This window comes from Ambystoma mexicanum, chromosome 8 (assembly GCF_040938575.1).
Source record: "Ambystoma mexicanum isolate Mex_15411 chromosome 8, UKY_AmexF1_1, whole genome shotgun sequence".
Classification (NCBI taxonomy): domain Eukaryota; kingdom Metazoa; phylum Chordata; class Amphibia; order Caudata; family Ambystomatidae; genus Ambystoma; species Ambystoma mexicanum.
In genome coordinates this window covers 422,630,261-422,656,380 of record NC_090929.1, presented here as the reverse complement: position 1 = coordinate 422,656,380, position 26,120 = coordinate 422,630,261, and the positions used below count along the sequence as shown (strand labels likewise).

The 26,120-nt window shown below is 46.3% G+C and overlaps 1 protein-coding gene across 4 annotated transcripts in view; it reads right to left on the bottom strand.

Moving 5' to 3' along the window:
* Window positions 1–26,120, bottom strand: part of MTOR (mechanistic target of rapamycin kinase) — a 2,476,747-nt gene that overhangs the window by 477,915 nt on the left and 1,972,712 nt on the right. For all 4 annotated transcript variants that reach the window (XM_069609933.1, XM_069609934.1, XM_069609936.1 and 1 more), the window contains one exon: window positions 24,862–25,009. In XM_069609933.1, the coding sequence (XP_069466034.1) occupies window positions 24,862–25,009 (148 nt within the window). The remainder of the gene's footprint in view (window positions 1–24,861; window positions 25,010–26,120) is intronic.

Genomic DNA, 26,120 nt, shown 5'->3' with positions numbered 1-26,120 from the left:
TGTCTGCCTGACCTTGAGACCCCCATCAGTTCAAGCCCGGAACTTCAGTGGTCGCCAGCTCATGCCACAATTCGCCTTCTCCCTGAATTTCAGCGTCACAGCATCAAGAGATTCTGTCCCGGAGCAGCTTCTGTGACCGCGACTAGAAGGATGCCTGTCGCCATCTGTGTCCAGAGACCTTCATTGGAACTCGCCTTTCTCCAACCTGTGAAGTGTGCCGAGGAGGTCTGCATCAGTGTTTCTTTCATTTCTTCATCGCCAGGGGTTGCATCTTGCAGCTGCACCGGACCAGAAGTACCCTCAAACCCGCAACTCCTGGGCAACACACTTATGTGCTTATGGGCTATGGGGTTTCTTTTTACTCCATAGGGTATCATCTGTTTTTCTGTATGTGTGGTACACAGCACCCTCAGTGCAGTACCACAGGGTTGTCACAGTGACCCCCAAACATAGGCTCCATACCCTGGGACTGACTACTGTCTCCCAGGGCATGTAAAGTCACCATTGGCTTTACTAGTCCAAAATTGTGAACAGAACCAGTACAAACCATCATATTGTGGAAGTACTGGTAAGGGGTAATTCGATTGTTCCTGGGTCTGTTTTCGAGGGGTCACTGTCCCGTCCCCCCTCGTCGATTTTCTGGCTGGTGGCAGTGGTTACCACTCGAAATATTCCTCCGGAATATTCTCTATGGGATTTTCCCATTGATTTTAAACGCACCACTTTTTGGTGCAATGTTAAAGATACCGCCGGTTTATTCATTTAATATTAAATCACTGGTTAGGTCTTTTTGCCAGAACTCAATTCTAAAATGGCGTTTGTGTCCGTCTCTGTAACTCTGACCAATGTCGAGCCCTTTGTTCCACTATTTTGGCGGGCTTCTCCACAGAAGCCCTTCAAATGGTGCCACTCTGTCTGGGTTCCACAGGAAGGGTGGAGGGGGGAATTGGCACCCTGGACTGCGTTGCCTTAGCAACCCAAGTCGCACTCTACTCTGATTGGCCCAGTGGTGAGCTGCCCTGCTCACCACTTAGTATGTGTGATTGACAGCTAGGCTGAAGAATTGGTATTTTTCTGCATAAAAGCAGGGCCTTTGGGACTGGAACTTCAGAAGTCGCCACAGTACCTAAGAATCTGAAGAGGGAAGAAGCTGAGCCACCTGCAACCGACGACACCACCGGTGAAGCCCTGCTGCAACAAACTCACCACTTTTCCAACGACAAGAGAAGATCTGCTGGAGAGTCTTCTCCCTTTGAACTGGTAGGACCAACCTGTTCGCCCTTTTTCACTCCCAAAGACATCACTTGGTCGAATCATCCGTGCCAAGCACCCCGGGGGCTGGATAACCAAGCTCACCACTTTTGACCGCGAATAAAAGGACTGCACCTTTTAATCGGGAACTCTGCGGCTGGTTTCATCCCTGTGCAGTGCAACAACTCCACGTTTCCTCCTCGCCGAGATCTTCTCTTACCCTGGTCGGAACCACAAACTTCAACCACTGCCAGGAACAACTGCCCCCGCTAGAGCTGCCTTTCTCTTTAAGGTACAGTGTCCTGCCTGGCCTCCCCTTCTACAGATTGCTAAAGGTGACCCTTAAATCCTTGGCTTCTAAACTGGGTTGGCTCCAGGCCTTCTAACTATAACTTTTGAATCACCCCAACCTCTTTTGAACACTCTGCAAAGACTTTCAGTGCACTTTAAACCGTGTGATCCTGGGCACATTTCGCTTTGCTCCATTTAAAGTGGGCCTAGCTTATGAACTTTGGCTCTACAGTATAACCTGGCTTTTTACCCTTGCTCTGAACTCTTAAAAGTGTTGGGAACTGTTTTATTTCTATGCTCTGTCTTTTTCTCTCCCTTTAACTGCATGGCATTATCAGAGTGCCATCTTGGTTAAGCGCTCACTTCTGTCTTAACAAATAGTTGTGCTTTAACCCTGACTTGTCTGATGGTTATCAAGGGAGGTGTGTACACTTACCTGATTGTGTTTTAACTTACTTTTCATTGACAGTATTAGTATATGCTATAAAGTGTGTTTTAAATAAATAACTACATACTTTTTATACAAAGCTCTGGTGAGTGTTTGTTTGCTCTACTGTGTGTTGGCCCTATTGTGTATACTCTACATACTGCCCTACTCTTCTTGAGAGAGGTCTGACTGCTCAGCCACAGCTACCAGGTAAATCTGGGTGGTGCGGACTGCTACCAATTGGGTTTACTGCTTACTCCTGTAGTCTTAATCTTTTTGCAGTGTTCCCTAAGGGAACTTCACAGGATTCTGCCTAACAGTGTACATCGACAATATCCTAGTATATTCTGCATCAAAGCAGGACCACGTTAAACACGTCCGATCCATATTGGAGAAACTCTGTCAACACCAGCTCTACGCCAAGCTCGAAAAGTGCTCATTCCACGTCTCCGAGGTGCAATTCCTGGGCTTTATTCTCAGCCCGAATGGAATCCGAATGGATGTACGCAAGGTAGATGCTATCCTGAAGTGGCCATCCCCAAATTCATTCAAGGGGGTTCAAAGTATGCTAGGTTTTGCAAACTTCTACCGCCGGTTTATCCCAGGATTTTCGCAAATGGTGCATCCCATCACGTCATTACTAAGGAAAAGCAACAAAAAGTTGCCGAGGAGGCTTTCCAGGAACTCAAAGCAAGATTCACATCTGCCCCAATCTTATGCCACGCTCGCCCTGATCTCCCATACCTGGTGGAAACGGACGCCTCAAGCATGGCTATGGGAGCCGTCCTCTCACAAAAGGACACCAAAACGGGCCAGTTACACCCTGTTTCCTTCTGGTCACGTAAATTCACACCCCCTGAACTCAATTACGCTATCACAGACAAAGAACTCCTGGCTATTAAGTCAGCCTTTAAGGCATGGCGGCACTACCTCTTGGGCGCCAGACACACAATCACTGTAATAACTGACCACCGGAACCTCCAGTACCTAAAAACGGCAAAGGCCCAATCCTCACGACAACTACATTGGGCTCTTTTTTTGCTGAATAGGACTATGTGATTACATTTCGACCAGGGGTGAAAAACGGGAAGGCCGATGCCCTTTCCCCTATAGGGATGGAAAAGCAAGGGTATCAAACCCCTGACCCAATAGCAATCATCCCGAGTGACAAGCTCCTAGGAAACACAGCAACCATAACTCAGAAAGAATTACATGAAGAAATCCAAAACCTGATGAGTCCGGAGCAATTGCAAGCGTGGAGTGCACAAGGATAACATTACATGATAAAAGATCAGTTGCCCCACTTCAGGAATCGTTTATTCTTACCAAACCAAGAACTACGAGAACAAGTCATGTCCGGTTATCGTGATTCCTTAATCGAGGGCCACCCCGGAATCGCTTAAACCCTAGCCAGGTAAAACAAACTTATTGGTGGCCCACGTGGCGTGAAGACATTATCCAATTCATCCTATCTTGTGGAGTGTGTGCTCAAAACAAGTTATCCAAGCAGAAACCGGCGGGGCTATTACAACCATTGGCAATCCTACCAGCACCTTGGCACACGTGGTCACTCGATTTTATTACTGATTTACCACCCAGTCAAGCGTTTAACACTATTCTTGTGGTCTTGGACCTATTTTCAAAAATGGCACATTTCATTCCTCTTAAGGGGCTCCCAAATGCTTCCACCCTGGCAAAGGTAATTCTTGAAGGCATCGTACGGCTCTATGGGTTTCCTTCAGTTTTGGTCTGATACTGTGGTACTCAATTTGTATCTAACTTCTGAAGAAAATGCTGCTCTATGGCCCAGATCGACATCCGGCTATCCACCACTCACCATCCCCAAACGGATGGTCAAACTGAGAGGACAAATCAGACACTCGAGCAGTATCTGCGTTGCATGTTACACCAAGCTGAAGGAAGCTGGTTCGACCTATTATGGATAGCTGAATATGCTTATAATAATTCCCTACACACCAGCACTGGACAGACACCCTTTTATACCATGTATGGCAGGTACCCACGTACTTCTGAGTCGGACGTTCCTACAACCCTGGAACTGCCAGCAGTCAAAACCTTGCACACAACCATTTCTCAAACCTTTAAAAGGGCAGCTGAACACCTACTTCAAGCTAAGAATCGCCAAAAGAAGTTTGCTGATCAACACCGAGCAAAGGCCCCCAACTACCAAGTGGGAGACAAAGTCTGACTGGCGTCTAAACACATGTCCATTAAAGGAGCTCAAACTTTCCGTCCAAGATACCTGGGTCCATTCACCGTCACCTCCGTGATAAATCCTGTGGCGGTCAGACTAGCTTTGACGTCAAACATGCAGATTTATCCTCTGTTCCACGTGTCTCTCCTTAAACCTGTTTAACCTGGGACCCGGGTAGCAACACCACCGCAGCCAGTAGAATTCGCCGGGGAGCCAGAATTCGAAGTCAAGGACATCCTAGATTCAAAGTATGTCAGAATTATACTACTTAGTAGACTGGAAGGGGTATGGTCCACAAGACAGGACATGGGAGCCTTGTGAGTACATCCATGCACCTCGCTTGCTTAGACGATTTCATCAAAATCATCCAACCAAACCAGGACCAGACAGACGAGCCACCTTGATAGGGGCCTTGGGGGGGGAGTGCTGTCATGATTCCTGCCCTCATGCCCCCAGCCCTCCAAGATGTCAGGCTGGAGCCAGGCCACAATCACCTACATGGCCCTCAAGGGCCTCTCCATCCCTCCAAAGACCCAGTTGGAGTCAGACTTGGCGCTTGTGGCACCAGACTCACTCACTCCCATAGGATAACATTGGGGATTGGACTTGTAGTGCATTGATGGGGACAAGGTGGATGCCCCCACATATTTCGGTTCACAGAACTGCATGTGCGGTCTAGTCTTTTGGTTGTGGTTCAGCCCAGAGACACCTGGGATACCCAGAGACTATTTAAGCCACACCCAGGCTGAGAAACATGCTTTGCGTTTTCTGCACCTGCAGCGTGACGCTCACCGTGTTCGGATCGGTCTCCAGTAGGCCTGCATCTTTCTTCTGCGCTCAGCTCCTGCAAGAACAAGAACACAGTTAGGAACAGCCTTATATTGCGGCACTTCTGCCCATCATTCATAGCTCCTTCTGTTCTGCTGGCATCTTTGGCGGTGTCATTCCCATCCTGGCACGCCGCTTCCTAAGGAAAAGGGAATAGAACACAAAAAAGGCATTAGTAAGCATTCTGCAAATCTTCACTTGTTTTTAAAGACTGGACGAGCTTCAAACGCTTACCTGAATCCCAGCCGCTCTGGAGGAACTCTGTCTCCGGAACTTCTCATCCATCTGCAAGAGGGAAAAGACACTCCAGGTTAGCGTGGAAACATCTAGAGGCGCTGCATACCGCGCTTACCCACCGCATTTGTTCTTCATAACCCGCATCCACGCTGAAAACGTTTCTGCACCTAAAAGACACAGAAAAAGAACTCAGTTCAATGCAAATACAAAAGGGGTGCATCGCACATCGCGCTCTCACTCACCTTCAGTGCTACTCATCTCAGCAGCACGCCACCACCCCCGGACGCCGGCCATCATCTAAGGAAGGAAAGGAACGAAGTTAGAGAACTGTTCAAAAGACTCATTATACTTACCTGTCGGACTCTTGTCAGTGAAGTAACTAGGCAGCAACGAGCCCGCATCAATCAACGCGTCCCTGCGCTGAAAGCAGGACGGAGAGCACCCTATCCAAGAAAACAAGGGGAGCTGTGGATCAAAGGGAAGGGTTGGACCCGGGGGAAGAAGGGGTTCAAGCACACAGAGACGATAGGGAGTTAAACTCTACCAATCCTGTGTTTCAGACCCAGTCTCCAGTCGAATAGCCTCCAGGGAAGGGTTCGAGGTCGTAAGAGGTCAGAACAAGCTGAGTGACGTCACTGTGGATACCAGGTGAGCGTTACAATAGGTCACTTTTGGTGTCGGGTTTTTGATTCACACGGTTGTCTGACTTTTGGTTCTTCAGTGTTGCAGCCACAGGACGGACCTCTGGGCGGCTTCTGGCGACCTCGACTCCCAGGATTGTGCCTCGGACCCTCACCAAGTCTGGACTCTCGGGACATCTTCATTAGCTTCCGGTGGCGGGAAACCCACAGGCAGACCTACCTCTGCACCCAGCAACGCTGCACTCTAACCAGTTGGGGAAAAAGTGGTCAGTGATGATGGCAAATATGTCCTTTGGCATGATCTTAGGCAGTTTGGGACTTTCGCAGCTCTGGGTGTCCAGCAGCACTATGCCAGGGTACACCCTCTTCTGGGCGGTAGACAGCAACGGCTTCTAGCGGTCACAAAATGCACCTCCATACCCTGGGTGACACCAACGGACTTCTTCGACTTCAGATGCCCAGGCACTCCTCTTCAGGACTTCGAAGACCCCTTTTTCGGATGGCAGGCACACAGGACTGCTGCCAGGATACTTTGATGAAGAGCAGCAGGTTGCACGTTGGTCCCTCACAGCTCGGGGAGAGGTCTCCTTTGCAGGTCCTCCCTGGATCAGTCCTTGGAAGAACACAGCAGCTTTTGGATTACACAAAGAAAATGCAGCAGCAGACTTCTCCTCCAGCTGGGCTTCAAGGAACAGCGTCTTCTTGCTTCAGCTTCGACTTCAGCTTCTGAACAAATAGGTGGATATACACATCTTTTCCCCATTCACTCTGGCTGAGTCAGGCTCAGTCAGCTAATCGTACAGAAGGGCATTCATGCAGGTAGGCAGCCAATCAGGCTCACAGGCATTCAGGCCTTTCACTCCACCCAGACATCCATAACAAAGAATGTGGATTGGGGTAAGCACTCAGCCTTTCAGCATACTACACTGCATGCATGTCAGTTTCAGTCAGGGATTCTCAGTCATTGTGTCACACACAGAATGTGATTTCACTTCAGAGAGAAGCTGTTCCATTAACACAGGTCCCACCCCTAGGGTGTACCCACAACACACAGCACCTGGGAAGGCTCCAGCCAGTCTTAGGTGCTGATGAAATAATTAAGATCTTAGAAGATATTAAAACTAAACTGGAATCATACAAATCGGAATTAGAAAACAAGAAGATACGCAAATTCAAACAGGACACGTATGATCATCTCAATGAAGAGGAATATTCCTGGATGGATAACTATAGAAACCCGGGAACACATTTCCAACGTAGAAACTCAACGGACCAGTCCAGCTCAGACGCCCAAACAAGACCCTCCTTTTCAAGGATACCCACAACGAACAAGGGAGAGGAACAATTATTGACTACAGGGACCGATCCAACAAGAAGACCTAACAAACGCTCAACCACTCCACTGAGACAATCTTTTTTAGGTACAGTCACAAGACAAAAATTACCAGGAGGGGCCACAGGGAGAGGAGGAACACAGAAATCGGAGGGCAGAAAAACCTAGTCATCAACATTTCAAAACAGATTCTTAGTCAGACAGAAATGAAGATCCTACAGAAAGGGCTCCCTTTTGTACCCAGATATGGAACCAACTTTTTCAAAACAAGAATTGAAATATTGAAATTCATCCGTAAAATGAAATTAAAAGCATTTTTGCACACACCAACATGGAAACAGATCAACCTACAACAGAGTACCTTGAACTAAGACCCAAGAGCTACTTCGATTCCTCCATTACCTCAGGCACAATTGATGTGTTTCCACGAAAAACTCCTTAGAGATTTGAAAAAGTTATCATACAAAACACCTGAATACAAGAACCTGTGCTCAAGAGAGGCGTCAATTATAAGGAACCTTTATGAAGATGAAAGCATAGTCATTCGACCAGCAGATAAGGGGGATGCACTAGTAATTCTAAATGTGGAGGATTATGAAGAAGAGTGTTTGAGACAACTAAATGACAGCAGTATATATCAACCATTATTGATTAATCCAACACGAGAAATCACTGACAACTTGAACAGTATAATAGAAATGGCACTAGAGAATGAGTGGATTGTCGAGAAGACACGCACATTTCTTTCACAAGACCACCCAAAAACTTTGCACTATTATCTCCTTCCCAAGATACATAAATCAATGGATTAACCTCCAAGGCGCCTCATTGTGGCAGCTACTAACAACGTCTTGCAACCCTTGTGAATGTATGTAGCTACCATCTTACAAACCATCATACAGAAGTAACCTACATACCACCGATTTTCACCGAAGATTATCAAGATTCAAGAAGACAACATTCTAGTGACAACTGACATCTTTATTTTATACACATCAATTCCACATGACTTGGGACAACAAGCAGTCGAATGGCTGCTACTTAATGAAGAGGAAGTAGGAGTGTCCAAGGAATGGATAATAATTCTTTTAGAATTAATCTCCCAGAATGCATACTTTGAATATGTTGGCAAATATGATTTACAAACTAGCAGCACTGCAATGGGGGCCACGATGGCCCCAGCATATACAAATGCATTTAAGTTAACATTCGAAGAGGAACACTGTTTGGGAGAATTCTTAGAAATGTGCCAATTCCCTTCTACCTTATAGACCCAAAGCTCTTTTTGCTAAACCTTAGGACTTTTTAACTCTCATGTATTTTTTAAGTGATTTATTCTCTGTGTTTCTTTTGACTTTGGAGTCTGACAAACTCCATAGGTATCATCTTTACATTGTGACACACAGCACCTTCAGGGAAGTCTCTTAGATTTCCCAAAGGTTTAAATACCTTCTCTTGGTGAAACTACTGTTTCCAAGAGCAGTGAAGTGAAATTGACTTTACTTACATTTTGTAACTTTCTAGACCCAGCACACACTATCTTACCATAGGGTGTTGCAAGGGTTACTTAATATCCCCTTTGTCCAGTTTCTCATGTAACATTTTTATGTTACCCTTTCTACAATTAATGGTTGATGGCAGAGGTTTACTTTTTACTACCATTGTGTGTTTTTACCGCGTGCTGCGTTCGCAGCCACAGTAAGGCACCCATGGGTGCCCATTTCGTCAAAATGGCCCAGTCTTCTTTTTTCGCCATTTCTTGTTGGAAAGGTCCTTCTTGAGATTTACTCTGCGCGGCAAAGCAGGTTTGGTCCCTTTGTTCATTTTGTCTTTGGCAGGATTCACAAGGGAAACCCGTGTCTAGCTCCAGTATGTCTGGAAGGGGCAGGAAGTGAGGGGGGTGCCCGAAACTCCCTGTGCTTAATCCCCATGGTTACAGGAATGCACCCAAAGGTGATTGGCCGGCTGGCTGTCCGGCAAGGACAGCCACCCTGCTGTGCGATTGACAGCTAGGCTGGAATGAATGTGAGAAACCTGCATAAAAGGCGAGGCTGTTTGGCTTGGAAGGCAGAGTCGACCACTGGACGAAGGAATCCGAAGAAGAACTTGGAAGGGACGCCTGCTGCAACTCCTGCCCGGTGAAGCCCGGCTGCTGTGCTGAAGCTCCGAATTTGCCTCGACTAGAGGAGCCCTGCAAGGACGACTTCTCCCTTTGAGTTGGTGGGACCAATCAACTCCAAAGAAAGCCTGTCTGGACATCCTCTCAGAGCTGGCTGTACTTCAACTGCTGCTCGAACCAAAGTGCCAGGGAGAGGAACACCAGATTGTGTGCGTTGCTTTTAAGTCGGACCCGAGCGTCAGGAAGGTCTTCTGGACTTCGCTGAAGCCGGACTGACCAAGCCTGAGCCACCTCAACAGAGTGCTGGACCCCAGATGCGAGGAAAGTCCAGAGTGGTATCAGAGAACTGCAGTGTTGCTATTTGCTGTGAGAAGCGAGGAGTTGTAAAAACTGAAGAACCGCTGAATTGAAGTTTGCCCATTGCTGCCGCTGACCTTCTCATTGAAGAGCAGGAGTCCCCAGATGTGGTCCATCTTGTCCCCACGACTGAGGCACAGGAACAACAGGATCTGCAGAGCTGTACAGGAACAAAGGCCAGCTGGAACCATTTCCTCTAACCGGAGGTACTGTAAAGTCTAAGAGAACGTACCCCTTGTTGTGTAGCCTTGCTTGCTCTCAGGTGAGACCTGTCTTGGTTACCTTGCAGAGTTGCTTTAGCTTTGCCCGTCACATTCCTCCCAACGTGTGGCCCTTCAAGTGTTCTATTTTCTACAAACCTTTCTAAAAACATTGTGAAAGACTTTTTACCTACCTGGAAAGAAGATTTTCAGCTCCCCTTGACATTGTGCAATTAACATTGACTGTCCTGGCTCCCTAAGAGAATCTCCTTACCTTTGACTCTGTGCTTTATCTTTTCCCCAGGAAACAGTTAAACTTATTTGATATTGGAAGGTTTTAAAAAGTAATTACCCATTTGTGAATTATTTGTTAACCTTTGTTTTATTCCTCTCTTCTATCTTTTACACCAAACTCAGTATTGCTCTAAATGTACCAGTGATAAATAAATGTCCACAGTGTCCTAGCTATTTAAGTCTCCTAAGGGTGTAGGACTTGTCTGTGTGCCATCCCCAATGGGTATCATCTGATTTAGAGAAACTAAGAGTGTGTTCTGAAGTGTACTTTAGTTGTTATATAATCCTTCTTTAGAAGGGAGCAATATATGTAACTGACTGTGAAATAAATTATTAATGGTTTTATCAAGAAACCTTGAGTATCAGTGTTTATTTGGATAACTGTACTGTGAAATTCTGTGTCACAACATTACTGCTCACATTGACCCCTCTTGAGATAAGCCTGGCTGCTCAGCCACACTGCCAACCTGTTTAGTTCAGACTTATATCAAAGGTTGGGTCCCTATTGCCGGGAGGAGGTCAAGGTTATTGTAGTGCACTCAAAGGGTACTGCATACAATCTTGCCTAACAATCACATCATTAAATATCCTGTCTGGCACAAGTATATCAGCCATTGGGGCCGGTACATAGATGACATTTTCATGGTGTGGAATGACAAAATGCAGACATTGGAAGCATTTTTGAGGTACCTTAACCTAATAGATAGATAGATACAGTTTACACATGAAATTGGTAACCCTGGCATCCATTTTCTGGATGTACAAATAATTCCGAATGCCTCTGGGTTTGCCTCCTCGTTATATCACAAACCTACATATCACAATTACCTTCTTCAGAGAACAAGCTTTCATCCTCCAATCAGAAGTCTACCATACAGTTAACTTTCACGAGTTACGCAGATAGTAAATATGGATAATGAATACAATCAAGAACAAGAAGAAATGATCCATGAATTAAAATAAAGAGGATATACCGAAGAAGAGCTCAGGGCGGCTAAAGACAAAGTTGCCACTAAGGAACACACATCTCTGTTAAAACCAAAACTAACTCTAATGGAAAACCACTAGTTTTTGTGAGCAAGTACAGCACGCAGACACCCAGAATTAAAAAGATTATACTGAAACATTGGGGAATTTCACCATGTGACAACAAACTTCAGGATTTATTTAAGGAGAAGCCCATTTTTGCTTTTCAAAGTAGTAACTATCTTAGAGATCTGTTAGTCAGAACTTATCCCAAGGAAAAGAATATCCAATAAACAAAAAAGAAAGTAAAATTCCTGTGAATGTCCTGCAATAACTGCGACAACATAATTAAAGGAGAAATAGTCACGCACCGAGAACAGGTGAAAAGATTACACTTCACAACTATGCAAAATGCAATCCTGAATGCGTGATATACTTCATCAAGTGTCCCTGTGGTCTATTGTATATAGGTCAAAACAGTCATAAAGTAAGCATTAGGTGGAACGAACACAAATCTAACATGAGGACCAAAACCCAACAATCTCCGGTGACCAGACATTTTCAACAAGAGAGACATCACTTTAACAAATCAAATTTCAAAATTTTAAGTCATCAACTTAAAAAAATCACAACATGAGTAGCAGTAAGATACTTCAACAAAGGGAAGCTTTCTGGATTGACAAACTTGACAAAGTCTCTCCTCAATGTCTGAATGAGGAGTTAGATTTATTGTGTTTCTTATAAATAAGTGAAGTCTTTTTTCTTCCTCCCACAAGAAAGGACAATGTTTGACACACACGCATATTAGTTCAAATGTGTTTTATATCTGCAGATATATCAGCAGTGTTAGAACAGGATGGTAATATTAATGATTCATCACATTTTGATATGATTTTTTTAAATGGTAAATCACACAAACAGGTGAAGATCACAGAACAGCTGATTTACAAATTCACTTGTGTTAATAGATGTTTGTTCTCACTTTTTTCTTGATATATTATCCGATTCACTTTTCTGACGTATCATTTGTATGTTTTTGAAGACTAGCTTTTATTGTTCTATGTTATTTTGAGTCACATATGGCAACACTTGCAGGGTATAAAATGCTTGCAGCAGTATTATCGTAATTAAACTATTCATCCAGGTAATATCAGGTTAACTCAAAGTTAAATGATATAAAATGCAACAAGGCGTAGCGGGAACGTTCTCACCTCTCAATACCAGCACTGTAGCGGTGCCCGCATATACGCTTGTTTGACAAAGCCGTATCCATGACAACGTCAGAGAACGGCAAGTATAGAGTATCGACATGATCACGCAGCGCGATGACGTGCCCCACAATCTCACCGAGCCTATTACCCTATAGTTATCGGATGTTATGGACACACATAAAACTCAATGAATAGCAGTAGTACGCCGAGATTTTCTTCTAAATACAACTCACTTTTACACGCATTATGGCCATCAAAACGTAGTCTCCTCACAATTTTGTCTTAACATTGACTCTTTTGATGACACTCACTGCATCATGTAGCATTTTAGTCGGTGCAACAAGTGCTTTTGAGGTACAGACACAGCGGCCACGACCCGTCTCATGGACGATTCATTGTTCCACACACGACTGCTAGGTAAGGACAGTTTTGAGTACCAGCCATTCTGACTTTTACTAATGGTTGTCAAGTGATCCCTAAAGCCAGAGGATATAATTAGGCTCAATATTTTTACAGTGTTTATAACAGAGAGAAAGCCAGGCAAGTTTAAGAAACTGCACAACTATGTACACAGTTACATGCCACACGATTGGGGTAAGGGACCTTTTAATAATATTTTTTTGGGGATTCATTATTATGTTGGACTGTAATTATTGAGAGATGTACCTATTTTTTATTTTACATACATACTCTAACCTTATAGGAAAGACACCAGGAGTTCACCTCCCCGAAAGCAACAAGAATCATAGATGCACACAGAGATGCTAAATCACCTTGAATTTCTTCATTTTTATAATAGAAATACGGTATTATGGTGTATTTTTGTTCAATACAGTCAGAGGCAGTAGGTCTAGGTGGAGCTTTTGATTTCAAACTGAGTGTAGCGGGCATAAGGGTAGATTTTTTGTTACTAGGGGCAAGAGTTCTCGCTGGTGGATCATAGAATTTGGGGAGTCTTGAACGGAGTCTTCCATTTCTGTCGGGCATAGTACATGGATGAGTCTTCAGTGGGAGATCTAGTTTAATGGGTTTAGTAGGCCTTTGTCTGTTTGTGGGAATAGGTGGTTGTGTCATAGTGTGGTGCAAGGTGCTGTGATGGAAGTCTACCAGTATGGTCGCTAAAGACACTAAGGCAGTCACAATAGTAAGGAGAGGTAGTGGAACCCTTGGAGTGTACATATTTTAGGTACTATTATTTGTATTTTTGTATTTGTATTTATTTTGTTTATATAGCGCTTTCATCCATCATATTAGTGAGGGATCATAGGCACTCTATTCGCCAGGGAAAATAAGATCCCGGTAAGCGTGTGAATAGTGATCATGATAGAAGTGGTGGTGTGGTCAGTTAGGGTACGTGTGTGGCAGTCAGTGAGAGCTGGTGGGCAACAATCAATGCAATAGCAATAGATTAAGGGTGTGAGCAGCAATCAATGTGAACAACAATCAATTGGGCAACAATCAATCCAAGAACAAAGGATTAGGCTTGTGGGCATCAGTCAATGTAGGCAGGTGGGCAACAAGCAATGCAAACAATAGATTAAGGTTATGGGCAGCAATCAAATGTGGGCGGGTGGTATACAATCAGAGCAAAAACAGTAGATTAGGCATAAAGGGGGCAGTCAATGCCGGAGCAAGCACGGAATTTCAGGTGCCAAATGTAGTGATAGGGACATGAAGAGCGTGAGATTAAAGTAACATCATGGCGCTAGGTAATAGCTAGTGAAGGTATTGATTGGAGCGAAGGACCTGGAGGTAACATGCATAATGGAGTCGCAAATGAGACGCTAGTGGCGTGCACTAGTCTGGCAGGTAGGAAATAGCAGGTATTTAGGAAAAGTGCGTACACTTCTCCCACTCCTGGAGTTTCCAAATTCTTAAGAGGTCACTCTCCCTCTTCCCAATTCTTACAGTATATTCACATTGCCTGGTGTACTCTCCTGCAAGCCTTTCACAACTTTCAATTTATACTTTTTTTTTAAATTTATTTTTTTACTTGTGTATAATCAAAGAAAATTATTTTTACAAGAAAGAGTCATAAAGTGTCCAGAAGGTTTGGGTCCAAGGTTTCGAGGTTCTGAAATCGGGTCTTGTAGTATGGCAATGAAGGCTCAGACCAGAACGAATGCGTGGCAAGTGAAAGTCTTTAGCAAATTTCCGTGCCATTCATTGCCTGGTGGGGGAGAGTCTGTGGTCGGACGGGTCAGGATTTCTTCTGCCGTCAGGATTTCCATTATAGATGGATGCCCGTTGGCGTTGATTTTACTAAAGGCTGCTTGCATTAGTTTAGACGCTGCTACAGCCCAGCGTGATTTTTCCCCGGAAATGAGACGGCACCACAATGTGTCTTCTTCTATCAAGACAGAGTCAACCCATAATGGGGTCAAGAAAGCTGTGCGTTCCTGAATTAGAGAGGGGCAGTTTAGCAAGAGGTGGCGAAAAGTCTCAAAGGAATCTGGGGTTTTGCATAGTCTGCAGGTTATGATAGTGGATAGCCTTCTTATCCCCAGGATTTCTCTGGTGTGAAGCAGGTTGAGTCGTGCTCTTAAAAATGTGCATCGGAGCTCTTTGTCCGGGAATTTTGTGCAGTACGCCAAAGGAGATTTTAACTTATTGTACATGTGTGGGAGGTGTTTTAAAAACCTCATCGCTGCTGCTTCTTCAGTGGTAGCGATCCAGTCTTGAATTTTCAGTTTTTCAGTTACTCTTTGTGGATTAGTGACGAGGTCATCTGTTGAGCAAACAAGTTCTTCCAGTTTTTTTTTTGATGAAGAATCCAGTTCTGCAGGACCTTGCAGTTCGTTGAGGCCAACTCCTGACCGATGATGTTGAAAATAGGCAGGCCATCATGCATGAGGGTCTTCATAAAGAGGGCCAATGAGGCAGCGCTGATGGCGGCGTTAAGCGACAGGAGCCCCAGCTCTCTTCTGACAGCCGCAATGGGAATCGAATTCGGGAGGCCTAGGAGGGTTTTCCAAATATACCCCTCTAGTTTCTGCCAAAGCCCATTAGGCATGGTGATCGTAGCGTCCATACCGTAAATTAGGGCTGGAACCATCTTTCCCTTATAAAAGTTGATGGCCGGGATCAGTGAGAATTTTCCAAACTTTCGATCAATCGATCTCAATTGGGATGTCAAGTGTTTGGCTTTGGTCCACAGATGTTGTTGCATTTTTGACTCTTGAGGCGACCCGTCGATGATAACTCCCAAGTATTTGAAGTGAGGCATCACTTCGATTCTGACTTTGTTCACTGACCAAGAGTTGGTGTTTTTCAGGGGCTGGCGGTTTTTGGAGAAGATCATGATTTTTGTTTTAGACTTATTTATTTGAAGATTGTTGATGGTCATGTACTCTGCCAAATTGTCCAGCTGACATTGTAAACCAATGGGCGTCTGGTCAAGCAGGATCATGTCGTCAGCATAGAGGAGACGGGACAGCTCAGTGTTTCCTAACTTCGGGGGGAAGCTTTGGACAGTGACCTCTGAGTTTTGGAAGTCCCCCAGAAAAGCAATGAAAAGTGCGGGGGCTAGCGGGCAGCCTTGCTTGACCCCTCTTTCTGCTTGAATTTCCTCAGAGAGAGAGCCTTGCCTATTCAACCGGACACTAAGTGTGGTGTTGGTATGAAGTGCTATTATAGTGTTTAGAATGGCGTCCGGGCATCTCCAGTGTTTCAGCTTTCCCCATAGTAGTGTTCGATCCACTTTGTCGAACGCCTGCGAAAGGTCGATGAACGCGGCATAGACTGTCGGGGCGCCCTGTTTTATTTTGGCCTTTAAGATGCTGAGTATGAAGATGTTCACCGTGGTGCTTCCGTTCTTCTTAAAGCCCAGTTGAAAGGGGTCGCTGCAGGGGGCCATTTTCACCCAGTGTTGGAAGTGGTCCAAGAGGAGGGATGCAAACACTTTGCCCATAATGTCCAGTAGCGCTATTCGGCGATAGTTGCCTGGATCTTCCCTGCTTCCTTTCTTGAAGATTGGAATAACCGTAGCTTTAGTCCATGATAATGGGATCTTCCTGCTGGCTCTACAGTGTTCGAACAAAAGACTGATGAAGGTAGACCATTTGTTAAGATGTTTTTTTAGATCGATGTTGGTGAGGCCGTCGGGGCCTGGCGCTCTTGATGGTTTTAGCTTCTGAATGGCCCGGCTTATGTCGGCTTTTGTCGAAAGGTCAACCCAGGGCGCTTGCATAGTCTCCGGACAGCGGTTTGTGGCTGGTGTCGGGCTGGCAAAAAGGTTGGTGAAAAAGGCCACCCAAGCTTGTTCCGTAACTGAGTTGATCATGTTTGTAGCTGTTGGGCCTTGAGAATTATTGATCAGGGACCAGAAGTCGGCTGTTTTTTTGGACGTGAGTGCTCTCAGCATCGTTTCGGCGTCATGTTGGTATAAAGCGGCCCTTCGAGATCTGATCCAGGATTTGTAGATTTTGTTTTTGCTTTTCCACAGATCCCACGCGGCCGTGGTGTTCTCCGCTTTGGCGCAGCGTTTTAGTTTTCTTATGAGCTTTTTTTGTCTGCTATCTGTTTGTCGTAATTATGAGTGTAGGTTTTCGGAATGGACTTTGCAGAGGACGGGTGGTTCTTATATTTGATCAGCAGAGGCAGGTAGTTTGGTCTTGATGCTGGGTCGGGGGACGGCTGACCCTCAGTTTCTGCGACATATTGCTGAGTGATGGATCTAACACTTGCTGCGGTCAGCCGGAGCCGCGATTGTTGGGGGTTAGTCTCAACCGAAGGTAAGTAACATTTTGCCGTTCGGGCAGTAGACGGCCACGCTAGGGTTAACATATTATGGTCGCTCGCTGTAGTTTTGACCACAAGAAAGTTGTTGATTTCTGCGCACATGCGTGGGAGGCAAAGATGTAATCAAGGGTGGCAGCCGACTGACCTCTTTCCCAGGTTGGTATGTGTTGAAGCCCGTCCAAAATCCATGCCGTATTGTGTAGATTTCTGGCTGACATGAGGTTCATCCAGGCTTGACCTCTGAGTTCGGCTTGCGTGGACGGGGCGGGGGTTGAGAACTGGTCTTTGGATGAGCACACTTAGCGTTGAGGCCTCCACAGATTATGACGAACGGAGTGTTCCATTCGATAAGGATGGTGTCAATGGTTTCGGCCATAGTTTGGCAGAAAGAGATGTAGTCGTCCTTTGCGGGTTCCAGTATGTGGTGATCAGCGCAAGAGGAGATGTTGAGCCTGACTTTGTGCTCATCTTTGTCTTTTCAACAGCGCGGTTCCACTCAATTAAGACCGCTAGCACCCCGTAAGATCTTGCCATTGTCTTGATGATTTTTAGGTTCTGACCTGACCGTACAGCGATGAGAAAGCCTGCCGAGGGACGGCCTAGTAGACCTTTCACAGCTGGTGAGATCACAATTTCAAATCTGTCCATTGACGGTTTCTCCTGAAGTCATGTCTCTTTCAGGCAAAAAATTTCGAACTGACCCAAGTCCACACTGTTGCTGTCGGCTAGGTGGGCGTGTCCTCTAGTATTCCATGAGGCCAACGTGAAGGACTTTTGATGAAAGGGGACGTCGGCTTTGTTTGGTGGTTGCTATCTCGCTCGGTTTGAGGTTAGGGCTCCTTTTATCCAGTTTCATGGGCCACCCGCTGACATGGGTTTTTTTGGCGTAGCAGTTGATACTTTTCACCTTTCTCCTATGCCCTGTATATTCTACCAGGGCTATTAAGTATATCTGCACCAAAGGGGTACGAGTCTCATGTTCTCGCACTTCTCCTGTGCCTGGTATTCTCTCTTGCCAGGGCTTTCACAATACGTTGCACCAAAGGGGTCTCAGTCTTCCCTTGCGCCTTTACATTGCTCACTTTGTATTTGTGTGCGGGTCCTGGACTCCTAATCTCGTTGCCTGGTGTACTCTCCTGCCAGGGCTTTTACAACATACACCTTTGGGTGCAAGTCCCAGACTTGCCACAAGTTGCCTGGTATACTCGCCTGCCAGGTCTCCTTCAAAATATGTCAATTTTGTTTGATTATCCTTGGGGTCTTCAACCCCTCTTCCCTGGAATCCCCTTCTTAATACTTGCAGCATTCCCGTTCCTTTGCTTGGATTTGCTTTCACACCGCTTTTGTGTGCTGCACGGTCTATGCTATGAAGCGTCCCAGTGTCCCACTTGCCATGCTTGGGCTCACTGGTCTCTTATGGCAGCTTCAACGTTCTCTGCTGTCCTCGCTGCCTTCACCAGGGAGCCTTTTCTTGCTGACGGTGTCCTGTCAGCTCTTCCGTACCCACTACACTGTTGCCTCTTTCCTGCTGCAGGCTTTCAGATGGTGTACCTTCCTTCCAGTCTCTTGTGACAGCACTGACAGCCAATGGCCTGCTCCCTTCTCCAGCTGTCATTTGCTTCGTTCCTCGACCTGCATCGAGGAGAGTGGATCTGCTTCCCCGCAATCTCCTGCAGGACGTTCACAGACTCTTGCGGCTTGGCGTTCTGCCGGCAGCACGTTCCAGCAGCGGGTCAGTGTTGGGTTGCCTGTCCGGGTCCCTAGGCCGGCATCAAGCATCTACTGTGGCTCCCTACATCGGGCTGCCTTCTGCCATGGCCTCAAGAGCTCTCATGGCCACGTCACAGGCTTGCACACCGTCTTCTCTCCAACTGGTGTTCTCGCCGCCGCCCTCATAGCTCCCCCGCCACTCGCCGAACTCCCAGCCAGTGCAAGGAGAAAGCAGTTTCTTTTCCTATTTTCCTGCCAGCCCTTTGAAAAGGTTTAGACTAATTGGGCGAGGAAAACCGCTAGACAGAGCATGTCGGTTTTCATGGGGGTTCTCTACTAAAGTCCTCTTCCTCGTCTCAGTACTGGTAGTCACCGTAGGTGTACTAAAGTCTGTATTTTTCTTCATATTCTTTACTGGTTTTGACAGAGAATTTAGGAGCTTTATCATTAGTCATGCTTGGCTTTTCCAAACCAACATCACAGTATGCCATATAGGCTTGGTGCATCACAGGGGTGTCATCAACTACCAAGGGAAAAAGGGGATACCATGTCCCATCCGATGATGTCTCGCCCACTGCCATGAGGGTGGCCCTACCTTACATAGCCACCCTCAGGGTCAGGATCAGGCAGCTTCTTCCTTTCCCTGACCACATGGAGAGAGACTTTACCCCAGAAAAGAGTGATGACATCACCAGATTCATCACAGTACCCACAATGATTTCCAGCAGTTAGGTCAGAAGCAGGTCCTTGCAATGGCACGCAGCTGGATTTGAGGCTTGCAGAGAAAATGCAAAGGTGCATGCTTCGATAACAGAAAATAGACGATGGAACTCTAGCAGGAATGCTTGGTCCTACCAGTCGAAGGCCGGATGGCACCTTGCATCAGAGGCATTGCTGAGGGGTGGGGGCAGTTGGCATTAAGGGGCTATAGCCCCACGTCTTCTGGTTGTAGCCCCGGGTAGCAGCTCAGGAGCTACAACCAAAAGGATAGCTAGCCCCGAGTCCCAACAGTCCTGACATTACCATAGTCCTGGGTCTATTCCAGACATAGCGACACCCCTACCTTGCAGAGGTCTTACCTGGCAAGCAGAAGGACGAGGTTCACAATGTGGTGGTAATGGCTGTGCCAATGCTGGTTTCTGCAGCAGTCCTCCGGGTTTGTTTAGTCATCATCTTCTTTGGGTTGTTTTCATCTTCAGTGGTCGACTTGGTTTCTCGGTCCAACTCAATGGGCCTCATTATGAGTCAGCCAGTCCGGAAACAACAGTGGCGGTAAATCCGCCGCCACCGCTGTTTCCGGACCGGCTGATTCCGAGTCCTGCAGGGGGGCGGTGTCACTCCCGCCAGGTCTGACTTGGCGGAAGTAGCACCACCCGCCTACAGGCAGACATGAAAACACCGGCTCTGTCATAGACAGAACCAGTGTTTCCATGGTCCCCATCCCCATGGATCCTATGGGACTCCCTGGGAATGGGGATTAACAGAATTCTGCCTCCGGAATTACCGGGTCACTGGGGTTGTAATTCCCCGGTGATTCCGGCAATCACGGAGGCGGAATGGTATTACCGGTCCGGCGGCAGCCTGCCGTTTTTTCTGGCACAGCTACCGCCGGACTCGTAATGAGGCCCAATGTCTTATATCCAGAATTTGGGCAGCGAGTGACCCCAGCCCTCCAAAAAGGCCACGTGCAACTTGCACACATGGAGGTAGCTGTCCGACTGTGGGCAGCCAAAATCCAAGAATCTTCCCAGCAACAACCAAGTGTAAAGACTGGAGGGGGATGTCTGTACTCCTGCTCTCTATATGGCAGAGGAGAGGCACAGAGGACCCCAGCCAAGATTCTCTATTTGGTAAAACGTGGGCGAGAAATCAAGGCCTAGCTCTAAGGAGGTGATGCAGGCTGGTTCTTAAGTACAGTGTAGTCCCCAAGCACCCACAAAAGAATGTCCGCACACTATGTTAGTGAAAACACAGTTCTTTATATAATTAAGGTTCAAGGTTATACACACAATCACAATAATTCATTTTGTGCTCAGTTAATCTACAGTGGCAAATATATACACAGTTCTACGTGGTACCACAATTACTAGTAGATTTCATTAAGGTGCATCAACTGTACTTAGTTTAAATGTCACACAAATCAGGTAATAAAGTGAACCAACAATAGACATAGGAGGAAAAATAGTTTGATAGAACAAAAGGGAGAATACTGGCCCTTACCACTAGACACAGCTGTGTGGGACCCCCCCCGAATCCCCCACCTGGGCAACCTGTAAAATAAAGGTATACCACAAGCCCAGTCCCTATATTGTTCAATGAGTCTTATTTCCTTCTAAATGTTTCTACCACCCCAATGTACCTGGAATAGCAGAGTTCTTTGAAGAGGTGTTGATGGATCCTTCTTGAGTGACTCCCTTTAAGGCAGGAGCCACGGATCGTTGATAGTCCTCGAAGAAGGTGAACTTGGCATTGATGGTTCTCGATGGAAAGTTTGATGGCGTGGGGGCAACAGCTTCGGTCCTGGAGGTGCTCGTCGACGATTGGTCGTGGATGTCCTGCAAAGACGAGGCGTGCAGTGCACCTCAACGACAAGAGTTTGTAGCCGCAAAAGAGCCTATGAAGAACTTTGGCCCAGCAAGGACGTCGAGTCGTCCGGCGTCTCTGCGGTCTTCGGTTGGCGGGAAACCCACCGGTGGATTATCTCGGCGCGTCGACAGCCTTGACTTTCTCGAGCAATTCAAAGTATCTTAATCAAGTGGAGCGTTGCGGCTCTGGTCGTCGGCGGCATGGCGTCAAGGGGTCCCCGCTTCTGGGCAACATGGCTTTGAGGGGCCTCCAGCAGTTATAGCAAACCGGCGAAACATGGTCGATGACGGTAGATGGAGTGTCCCCGTCTCCGGTCGGCAGCCTGACGAGGGTCTGATTTCCACAGAGCTTCGGCAAAAGTTAGCGGTGCACAATGTTCCCTCGTAGCTAGGGAAGAGGTCTTCTAGCCAGGTCCTCTCTCAGATCAGTCCTCGACAAACTCGACAGCTTTCGGATCGGGTCGAAGTAAATGCAGCAGCAAGTCTTCTTCTTCCAGCGGGGCTTCAAGATTAAGCATCAAGTATCAACTTCAGCTTCTGAACAAATTCTAGCAGTGAGAGGCCCCCAGATATACTGTTTGGACTCACATTCATTCTGCTGGGTCACACAAAGGCAACCAATCCCTCAGAAGGGCATTCAGCAGTTAGGCAGTCAATCAGGCTTTCAGTGCATTCAGGCCATGCTCCTCCCTCTCAGCCACTCACAACAAGGAATGTGTATTGGGACAAGTACCCAGCCATTCAGCACTATACACTGCATACATACCAGTTGCGGGCAGGGCTGTCTCATTCATTGTATTGCATACCAGAAACTAGACACCCACAACTGGGAATGCCCCAAAATGGAGGACACTCAGAGCACCTGTCAAATTCAGCATGGAGCTGCCACCCGCCCATACCCTGCTGTGGGCCAAAAACAGGTGCCCAAAAACATACACTCGGAGTACAGGGTCGTACCCCCACCCATGGGTGCCATAAGGGTATCCAAAGGGTCTGTACACCAAACCAAAAATAGGAAGAGCTGCACTGCCAGGAGTCCCACATAGACTCCTGGGCAGAAAACAATACAGATCACATATGAAAAAGGACTACAGAACAAGGACAGGTATGCCCCGTCTCTCCAATGCATTTCCAGCATCCCACCAAGCCCTTTGGGAATGTGGATTGGGGACAGACAGCTCCCCCCCACTTCCTGCCAGGTCATACGCATGGGAGAAATTGGCAGGCTTTCTGCAAGAAGCCCACCAAAGAAGTGGAGCTTCCCCAGAAAGGTAGGAGGATGGCCAACAAAGGACAGTTCCTTTTACAGGACTTAAAACACACAGAGGGGCCATTTTGAGTATATGGTCTGCCGCTTAAGCACATTATCACAGCTAAAAAGGCAGCACATGATAGTGCACCCGCAAAATGTAACTACTACCACCAGCCTGTTCAGAGGATGCATCGAAAGGAATACTAATTTTACTTAGCACAAAGTCAAGGGGACACACATTGTCCCCACAGCACACCATTTAAGATGGTTTCTGCTGGAAAGGTAGCAAACACACCATGAAAAGGAGATAACTACTCCTGCACTGATAGGTGCATGCACTACCATGTACACACAAAATAACATATCGTGGGGGGTGCTCCGCTAGGATAACATGGATGCCAAAACCAAGGTGAGAGCCCCTCCTTGCTGGAACCCTAAAAAGAGGACCTGAACAAAGTGAATGCAGGCATTAAGTAAGATTGAAAAATAACGTCGCACTCGCCTTAGAAGTCAATGAAAAAAATCCCAGTGAGTCCAGCTGCAGTGCTGCGAGATTTGCAAAAAGAAAATATCCCTAACAGGTGCCAAAATATTCCAGCAGATGGGTAAACTTGCAGAATCCTACAGGACTCTAAGAAAAATCAGACGGCACAGAGGGCAGGATAAGGGTCCCTTCTAGATAGAACTGCAGACACATTGGCTTGCCTAAGCCCACCCTCCAATAACACACCAGGGCACCTAACAAAGATTTTCGGAAACCAGACAATCAGGGTGGCCCCAAAACACCAAACTTGCAGGCCCACACCCACAGAATGTGCAATCACCTGCCTAAGGCTAGACAATGTTATAAACCAGTCAAAATCACATTACAGGGTGAAACGCGGGGCTCAAAGTGAGCTCATGTGTGCACAATGGCCATTTTAGAACTTCATTGCAGTTTCCCCATGACAAAGGGGTGGTCCAAAAACAAAATGGACGAGAGCAGGTCTTAAAAAGCACACATTAGTGCCCCAATGGCTACCAATAATGTACACTGGACTGCTAATGTAGTAAATCGCCTCACACCATAGGTGAAGCCAAGCTATATCGGAGCTTCCATCAGCAGACTCCCTAAAAAGAACGTAAGGCCATAGTCATCCTAGCAAAAAAATGGGATTTTACAGCAACCCTGTAACAGGAGCCATATGGGCTAACATGGAAAAATATATACAAAAAAGGGTTGGCATGGCAAGGGGATGTCAGTAGATATCCCTCTGACCACAAAAAGAGGTCACAAATCTGAAAACCCCTAGGGGAAAATAAGGAAATATTTACAGGTCTCCAAAAATGACGGCCAAACCCCCAAAAATGAATTCTGTCAAAACAGTGAATGAGACTAAGGAACCTACTCACTAAAAAGAGGTCAGGCTTACACAATCAGTCAGTAGATATGCTGTGTAGAAAGAAAAGCAAATATCTTTATTAACGGCTATATATAACATTGTCCATGCCTTTAACATTGAGCCCTATGCCTAACCATTGGAAAATGTGCTGCATCAGAACCAGTATCCATCATAGGTAATTGGAAGCCTGTCCATCTCTTCTATTATTTCCTAAGAAAGTATGAGTCCCGGTTGAGCTAATACAATCCTATGGTACACTCAAACCTGCAGTTTACCCTAATAACTATTATTAGTTAATAACATAGAACATAGAACCATTTTCCGAACCTGAATTACTTACTTATAACCCGCATCAACACTTCGCATACCTTAAATAAGCTATTCAGTATATTTTCATAAGCCATATTGTTTGGACATTCTTTATTGCAACTAACACTGTGTTCTCCTGTATTCTTGTCTACCCGGTTTCCCCTCTGAGAACCGGCCTTGATTGCATCAGCTACTACTATGTGTGGCAAGAACTGCCAGGTTTCTGAGGCTTAAGAAGATAATCCTACATTCCTAACAGGCCTGGGATATTCCTCCTAACAAGGTCTGACCAAAGACGGAGTTCCCCCTGTTAGGGGCAAAAAGAGATCTGAAGAAACCTTCTAGAGATCACAGATGAGTCAGTGGTCAGAGAGGTAAAGGTTTCCAGGGATCATGGATAATTATGAAATGTAAGGTCTGACAGACCATTCCTGGATGAGGACATGATAGAGATATGAGCAGAATGCACTTTATAATTTTTCGAATAGCATTTGCAGATTCTTGGGATGTTACCCTTAACATGATGCGGTGCTCAATGTTCAGTAGGATCTTCTTCTTCTCTCGGTAGTCCCTGATCAGCGCGTGCAGAGTGTCACAGTGCGGCACCCACCCAATCAAACCAGAATTGGTGGATAAGGGGATAACAGCGTACCGCTGGATGCTGGAGAGAGAGAAAGAGAGACAGAAAGGCCCGCTGGTTGGATTACTCCTTTCTATACATCAAATAAATCAGCACCATAAATATCCCGTAGGAGTTTGGGAAAGAATGCCAGCACATAAGGAGCCCAAAATCTATTTAATTAAATCATGTCAGAACAGCAGCACAGAGACAATGTGATAACAGTGAATGGGGATCAGCCCACTCGCTAAATCCTAGTAGGTTAATGCACCTCTCCTCTATCATGATCAATTGCACAAGGAGAGACCAACAGCAGTTAAGACCCTAAATCTTCCCAGTCTACCAATAGACACCTTGCATAGTAACTCTACTGCTCTATTACAGTGACACAGGGAGACAGCCCAAAATGACCTATATAAATTGCATTGAATCCCTCATTTTGCTTACTGCTACTGCTACCCTGTCAAATATATCGGCAAGAGACAAACTGTCCAGGTTATATAAAGACCCCAAGGACCAGAAACTCAGCATATGTGCACACCATAGCTTGAAGCTCAAGAAGGGAACTATGGTCCTTTAATTTACCACTCTGGCATTTAATTGCACTCTGTGATGAAGACATTTATAGTTACTCACCCTAGTGACTAACGTACTCTTAGACCATAGTTCCCTTTCCTCCATACTGCATGGGTGTCCCTCGCAAGCGACGGGAGACAGAACCTTTTTCACCAGAAAAACCCTTCTTCCCCTTTAAATTTAGAGGCATGCGGGGGCGTGGCCCTGGGAGCATGCGATCCCCTGACTCCGCCCACCGGCGCCACTCCTCAGTCCCCATTGACGCGTCGACAATATTAACATTTCCTAATGACACCAGTATTATTAGGGGGGAGGATGGTGGGACGTATGGACAAAAGGGGACTATGGACTAAGAGTATGTTAGTCACTACGGTGAGTAACTATTCATTACTCTTACGTCCCGTCCCCTTTCCTCCATACTGCATGGGCAATTACAACTAAATGTAGCCCCAGGGTGGAGAGGAGACACTCCTTAAGAAAATAAGTTCCTTCGAACTGCCTGTCCGAAAGCAGTGTCTGATTTAGAGCCGTCATCCAAACACTAGTGCTTACAGAAAGCCGAAGGGGTGGCCCAGGT